Source organism: Sinocyclocheilus grahami, unplaced genomic scaffold (genome assembly GCF_001515645.1).
Source record: "Sinocyclocheilus grahami isolate Dianchi unplaced genomic scaffold, SAMN03320097.WGS_v1.1 scaffold358.1, whole genome shotgun sequence".
In the NCBI taxonomy this organism is placed as follows: domain Eukaryota; kingdom Metazoa; phylum Chordata; class Actinopteri; order Cypriniformes; family Cyprinidae; genus Sinocyclocheilus; species Sinocyclocheilus grahami.
In genome coordinates, this window is record NW_015505537.1 from 1,795,476 (window position 1) to 1,803,473 (window position 7,998).

General features: G+C 36.6%; 1 protein-coding gene across 1 annotated transcript; it reads right to left on the reverse strand.

Moving 5' to 3' along the window:
* Nucleotides 1-4,085: 4,085 nt before the first annotated feature.
* On the reverse strand, nucleotides 4,086-7,731 carry LOC107548924 (extracellular calcium-sensing receptor-like). Its single transcript, XM_016229798.1, has 6 exons — nucleotides 7,520-7,731; nucleotides 7,116-7,404; nucleotides 6,272-7,027; nucleotides 5,684-5,911; nucleotides 5,164-5,287; nucleotides 4,086-5,002 (listed from the first exon to the last, which is right to left on the reverse strand). The coding sequence occupies exons 1-6, from the start codon at nucleotides 7,729-7,731 to the stop codon at nucleotides 4,086-4,088; spliced, it is 2,526 nt and encodes an 841-aa protein (XP_016085284.1).
* Between the last annotated feature and the right edge of the window lie 267 nt (nucleotides 7,732-7,998).

A 7,998-nucleotide genomic window follows, 5' to 3' on the forward strand; every position in this document is an offset into this window, starting at 1 on the left:
GATAAAGTTTTTGCAAAGAGGGGGGGGGGGGGGACTAGACATAGTCTCAGAAAAAATGGTTGCAGGGATCTAATTTTTCATGGTATCTTCTTCAGATTTTAAAAAGAAACTCATGAGACATGTGACTTTCAACCCATTACTTTTCTGGATTGCTCCAGGACTGATTTCATGTATTTTTATATGAAATAAACAAAAAATTCAGTGTGGCAATTTTTTTCAAGGCACTTCAGTGTCTATAACTTTTTATCTTTTTGAGCATTATCAACTCTGGATGATGGATAGTAAAGCCCAAAGGGTCTTCTTTCCAAACAAATGGTGTGTGTAGCGCACTGAAGTCAGGAACTGTTACCATTCTAAGTTAGGTAGGTCATTTTCAGCTGTGAGTCCCAACATGGGGGGTGCAGGTTAACAGGTTAACCCAAGCTAAAGAATAATAATGCGCATTTGATCAGGTATAACTGCAGTGCAAGATTATGAGATGCATTATTTGAATGCTTGGCCAATGAGATGTGTCTTTAATCTAGATTTAAACAGAGAGAGTGAGTCTGAACGTCAAACGTTATCAGGAAGGCTATTCCAGAGTTTGGGAGCCAAATGCAAAAAAGCTCTACTTCCTTTAGTGGACTTTGCTATCCTAGGTACTACCAAAAGTCCAGAGTTTTGTGACCTTAGGGAGCGTGATGGATTGTAGCGTGGTAAAAGACTAGTTAGGTATGCAGGAGCTAACCCATTAAGGGCCTTATAGGCAAGTAATAATATTTTGTAACTGATACGGAACTTAATAGGTAGCCAGTGAAGAGACTGTAAAATTGGGGTAATATGATCATATTTTCTTGACCTGGTAAGGACTCTAGCCGCTGCATTTTTGACTACCTGTAGCTTGTTTATTGAAGATCTAACAGGCATGTTGTTGGTTTAGATGCAGTGATAATTTTATTTAGCTCTTCCTGTCCTATAGTTGTAAAGCACTGCAGTTTATCTTTGGGTGCGATGAATGAAGCTGAAGTATTAGATGCTGTAGAATCTACATTTGGTATTGTATTTCTGATGTTATCTATTTTATCAGTGAAGAAATTAGAAAAGTCATTATTATTAAACTGTGAGGGAATATTTAGATTTGGTGGCGTCTGGTTATTTGTTAATCTAGCCACTGTGCTAAATAAAAACCTTGGATTGTTTTGGTTATTTTCTATGAGTTTGTGAAAGTAATGCTGTATGCCCTTCATTCTTTTTCAGACCATAAAAACAGATTTACAAAAATATTGTCCCACATGTGCTTGTCCATATAATGGCAGTGTATGTCAATCAACATCAAGCTTTTTACAAAGAGGCAAAAGTATCACAGAATGGTCCCATGTGACATGTGCCATATATTCCAAAATCTGAAACAAACTAAAATGTAACATATTATTTAACAAATATCCTGACTTGGCTGTTGGTCTCTGTGCCCAGGAGACCCTGTTAGCACCGTAAGTTCACTCCAACTCACCCAGGAAAAGCTTGTGAAAAATCAAGATTAATAAAAAAGAGACATGAAATTTAATCCATATGCTTTCTTCTCTGTCACATTAATCACGTTCAACTGTCATTTTAACTATCATGACAACCTTCATGAGTTGAATCATCTTCACTGACCTTGGACGCCAACTTCACTGACCGGTGGCCTGTAGCACTAAGCCAGTTTCAGTTTTACCCAGGTAAGTTCACATTTAGTTTGAGCAAACTTTGAGTTTTCGTGCTTAAGAAGGTGGATTGGTTTTGAGCGGTTTTGTTACCATGGTAACTTACGCAACAGGGCTACCCTGCTCCAGAGCAGGTTTTATTCTGGGTTAGAGATTGCAAACCCAAACTAGACCAATAAGCTGTGAGCAAAGTAACATATATCTGATGCAATGAAGCCACTCCCCCATATCTCTTGCTCCAAATTAAAGCAGTTTACATTCAAAGAATTTTATAGACAAAATTGCCCAACTTTAAATATATAAATTTAATTATTTCACTGTGTCTACACCAGACATAACAGTGAATATATGTATATATATATATCCTCTTGACTACCATGAAAAAGCAGTTTTGTGAATTTAGTATTTTGTCATGTCATTACATTGTTTAGAGAAGTTTTACAGACTTTAAAAAGTCCTGTTTTTAAAAAAAATAAAAAGACATGAATAGACATTAAAAGGCAAAAAGAGTGGGATTTTTGTTTTAACCAGAAATCAATTTTAATTTTTGTATACCAAACTTTATATAAAGATGATTCTCAACTATGTTATGAAAGATATTTTTAAAAAACATTTTTCTTTATGCAAAATGTGTGTAAAATGGCCATAAACTAGTTTTTCCATTATATACAATGTATCTATAACCTGTATCTAATTAGCATATTAATGTGTTTTTGGGGCAACATAGAATGAACAAATAAGTGCAATAATGGGAGTAATAATTAGAAAGATTTTCACAATAATATCTAATATTTAATAGGAATGTTGATATTTAATTTTGTCTCTATTTATTTGTTGTGTCTCCCAAAATGTGTAATAAACATGCTTTAAGTCCTGGTGTCCTCTACAGTGGACATGTATGAAACTGATGTCCTGTTTCATAACAGGTCATATTTTGATTTGAAACCCCATAACATTTTTGGTTCAAACTCTTAAGTTGACAGAGAACATTTATATCGAGCATTGTGAGCCCACTGAACCTAATCTAAACCAGGTTGGCTTTATCGGGTTTTGTCAACTCAAAACTTACTCTGCAACTCTGAGTTTGTTCAACTGGCTTCGTGCTACAGGCTACTGAACATTCAACTCAGAGAGTGAGTGGTCATGGTGAAACATCCAATCATTTGGTATCTCTGGAAAGCCCTGAATGTGCTCTGTATAGGACATCCAGACATTAAAACTGTGACATGTAACGTCTCAGAGAAATCGCTAAAACATATCAACTGGCTTCGTGCTACAGGCTACTGAACATTCAACTCAGTAAACAAAGTACACAGATGCTTTTTTGGGGATTTCTAGCTTTTCTTTTTTTTCACAACTTGTTTCTTGGGCGTTTTGGAATTAACTGCGGTGCTAATAAAGTCTCATGAATGCTGCACAGAGACCAATGGCTAAGTCAGGACATCTGTTTAATAATATGTTAAATTTCAGTTTGTTTGTCACCAAACCGTATCGTATACCCTCAGAACACTTGGAATATATGGCACGTGTCGCATGTGCGTTTTTTTTGAAAAGCTTGATTTTGATCACCATATACTGGCATTATATGGACAAGCACACACTGGACTTTTAAAAAAAAATCGAATTTTGTGATCCGAAAAAGTAAGAAGGGCATACGTAATTACAATAACACAAGAGAGAGTAAATGATAAATATAGTAAATGTTATATTGTAATTAGTATGTAGTGATAGATACCCCTGCCTCTGAGGAACTTTATGCATGTCACATGATTTATTATTCCCTTCACCCTTTTTAGAGCTTTGCAACAATAATAATAATAATAAGAAGAAGAAGAAGAAGAAGAAGAATTGGTATTCATTTTCCATTGCATTTAGGCAGGACTTTGCAGGGTAATAGCTGTTCCAGTTACTCATAATCAGAAAATGAGCAAGAGCTTACTAAAAATGTGTGCAAAATGTGTGATATACTTTAGTCTTTAGTCTATATTCTAGTCTGAAGCTGAAATACAGATAACATACTACATTTTATATTCAACATATTATATTATATACCGGGGTGGCCAACAGTGGTACTGGTCACAGTCCTGCAGAGTTTTGCTCCAACCTTTATAAAAACTCACCTGCCTGTAGCTTTATAGTGACCCTTAGAATTTAATTAGCTTTTTTAGGTGTGCTTGATTAGGGCTGGAGGAAAACTCTGCAGGACTGTGTTTATCCAGGACCAATGTTGGGCACCCGTATTATATACCAGCATCAGTCTTCCAGGGGGTTCTACATCTGATACATCAAAAACACCTTTCTCTGAATGTATATATATATATATATATATATATATATATATATATATATATATATATATACATATGTGTGTGTGTGTGTTTGTGTGTGTCTGTACACATTATTTTATTTCTCAAAATGATTTAGATTATTTCCCATCACATGTTGCTTTGTATTTTGTTCAGGCTTAAACAGGATAATATAGCATTTAGGTCCAAATATGCAGAATAATAAACCAAAGCTTGAGGCTAAAATAGCAAATATCTCCACAGCTACAGTAAATTTTCCAGGAGAACTGACATAAGCTGGGATAAATGTGATCCATACAGCACAGAATATGAGCATACTGAATGTGATGAATTTAGCTTCATTAAAGTTATCAGGCAATGTGCGAGCCAGAAAAGCCAAAATGAAGCACAAGACAGCCAATAGGCCAATATAACCCAACACAGCAGAAAAACCAATAATAGAACCCAGACTGCACTCAAGAATGATCTTTTCATGATAATATTTCATGTTTTTGTAGGAAAAAGGAGGAGACATTGTTAACCAAAACACACAAATAAGAACCTGTATAAGTGTAAAGGCAAGAACACTGAGTCGTTGCTGTGCAGGCCCAAACCATTTCATGACATTACTTCCTGGAAGTGTAGCTTTGAAGGCCATTAACACCACTATTGTTTTCCCCAAAACACAGGAGATACAGAGGACAAAAGTGATCCCAAACGCTGTGTGACGCAACATACAGGACCACTCAGTGGGCCGACCAATGAAAGTAAGTGAACAGAGAAAACAAAAAGTCAATGAGAAAAGCAACAGAAAGCTCAGCTCTGAGTTGTTGGCTTTTACTATGGGGGTGTCCTTTTTTCTGTAAAACAGTATGGCTACCAGTGCAGTTATTCCTACTCCAAATAGTGAGAAAAAGACTAGCACTATACCCATATTTTCTGTGAATGACAGAAACTCTATAGCCTTTAACACACATTTATCTTTCTCAGCATTAGACCAGTATTCCCCTGGACACTGCTTGCAGTTATTTGAATCTGGAAAGGAAGTGGTGTTCACTGTAGTTAGAGACAAAGGGGGAAATTACTTCATTCGTAAAGTCTCTTAATAAGAACCTGCATCCTTAACAACAGAAGGAAAACACAAACAAAACAACTAACCAGTTTTCTCTGAAGCTTTGAGATGGGCTGAAGATTACCTGTCTCATTACTGATTTCTCCTTCTGCACATGGAATACAGTCATAACAGCAGACAGGCCTTCCTTTCTGTGCAGCCTTCCTAGTGCCTGGAGGACAGCTCTCACTGCACACAGACCTTGGCTTCTGCAATGTACAATAAATTACACAAGCAGCATTGCATGGTCTATATGAAATGAAGATAAATGTATAATTTGATCAAGAATAGAATATTGGATCTTTAAAGTGTAAAATTTTGCAAATATCAAATGGCACCTATTTTATTGAGAAACCATTGGAAAAACATATAGAATGTATTTATTTAATGGAAATGGTATTAATATTTGTGTGTGTGTGTGTGTGTGTGTGTGTGTGTGTGTTTTCTTTCCTGAACTCTCAAGCTCTGTAAAGTATTGAAATCTATATATAAAATCTAAAGGTTGAAATCTAAAGGTTAATACAAGCATTTCCTTTCTACTTGACACAATAACTACCTGACATAATGCTAACCCCATTTAAACTTGGGATAACCAAGTTATTTACCTCCAACTGCCCTCCAGCCCAAATTATGTTTTCAGTGTTGAGCACAAAGCGTTGGTCAGGGGGCAGTGAGGCATCATAGTATCCCACTGGCTTAAACTGGATTGATCCAATTAGGTCCTGCTGCCAGTTCACAACTTCATATTGTGCTACAACTGCTCCACTGCTGTCAAACCACACGTGATCTCCTGTCTTTATGGTGGAATTTATCTTTTTCAGAGCCTCAACCACCTAGTAAAAAAACAAGTCAGTTCAGAGACATTTTGATGTTACCAAAAAGTTAATCTTCTTGCTCTTCTTTTTATATAAGCTGACCAGATGTGCCACTTCCCGGGGACACATTCTGCCAGGATTTCTAAATTGCCTAAAATAACCAGGTTTTGGCTGTTTGCGCTGCGCAGATCCATCGCTGTACTGTATGGCATCTTAAGTACCGCGAGAGCGATTGAGAGCAGAGCAAACGGCTCCTTTATGCTTTCGAATCGCTCTTGTGGTATTTGAAAGTTATTTTAGGCAGGTTAGAAATCCTGGGCAGAACGTGTCCCCGGGAAGTGGCATGTCTGGTCACCTTATTTTTATAGCATTTTGTACCTGCTGTGGTTGTATTGTCAGACTTTTTTCACAGCCTCCTTTTTTTGTGCACTGGAGCAGACTGTGTAGAGAATATGCTACCGCATAAACTGCTTTGTAGACATTGCTTGAATATCTTTGTTCAGTTACATCTTCATTGTAATTTTTCAGCACAAGCAGATCCTGATATCTGCTGCAATTCAATCCATATTGAGATGAATGTCCCTCCCTCTGTAAGCATGGAAAAGCTGTGTGCCAGAATTTTTTTGTAACATAATCTGCAAACCCTTCAATATCAATTTTTCTCACTGCAAACCCCAGTGACCCTCCCAGAACATGAAAACTGTTTGGAATCATCAAACTTTCTGAAGTTATCCAAGCCTCCACTCCAATCATTTGGAAGTTTGTAATGTTCTTATCACTTAGCTGATCAAACAGATTGCCCATCTCAACTTGAGAAAGAAATGCAACAATCACTTTTGCAGTGCCCTTTTTTATTGTCTCTACCACTTTTTGGAGTTTTTCAGGCTCTGTCCGATGGAATTTCACAGAGTACTCCACACAAATTCCCTCCTCTTGGGCTGTTTTCAGAAATATGGCCATTCCATTGTTTCCATAGTCATTGTCACTATTCACAGCTCCCACCCAAGACCACCCAAAGTGCTTGACTATATATGCAAGTGCTCTGCTTTGGTGGTAATCACTAGCAATAGTTCTGAAAAATGATGGGTAATCTTTCTTATTACTGAGACATTCACATGTAGCAGAGGGACTTATCTGAAAAAGAAAGCACAGAAAACAAAGAAACAGTACATAGTTAGTGTAGTATCACTATGGTCAAAGTTCTGCTATCATTGATCCTTACCACAGGAATTTTAAAAGGTCCTGTTGTTCTAGACAGAATCACTGTAGCAGAGGACTCTGTTTCTCCTATGATAGCATGTATAGGAGACTGTCCATTGCATCTGTCTCCTGCTGCAAACTCCTGATCATTCATCAATGCCATAGTTGCACTCATCGAAGACAGTCTTGAACCACATGTATCATAGATTCTGTAGCCAATAGAAACATTTGGAAGCAAACTTTCATTTGTGTTAATCTCCTCAATGGCAAATATCATCGTTTGAGCCATCCGAAAATCTATTAGATTCACACTGTGAAGACATTTAATCATTTCTGCATGAGTAAACAAAGTTAAATACATATATGCTACAAATTAACCAATAACAAATCTGTTTTTATTAAATGCATCTTTCCAATGCAATATACCTGGAACAAAAGAGGCGTTGAGGTTTTTGTCTAAACTCAAATGATGGTAATGTTTCTTTACTGTGAATTGCAAAAAGTGTTCCAATTAAAAAGTCTCCATTTTTAGACAGCAGCGGGTATTTGGATTCTCCCATCATATGACAAATTGTCTTTTCCGCCTTTGTATGAATACAATATAAAAAAAATAGGAGTATGTAAAGAATGATGAGCATCCTACTGATTGACCTCGCATGCATCTTTCAAATGCTAGTGATTTGATGCACTGTTTGTACTTATGTAGACATCATTAATATGCATAATTTAGAGTTAATGATCCCACTGGACACAGAAAAGAATAGGTGAAAAAAAGTTGTGTTTCCAATCTTTGAAGAATGATGTAATCTTCCCTGCAGACAGTAGGACATTTAAATGTATTTATACTTTTAAGAGCGCATTGAACAAGAATTAGACAATGGTATCTAAAACATACGGTGGCAGAG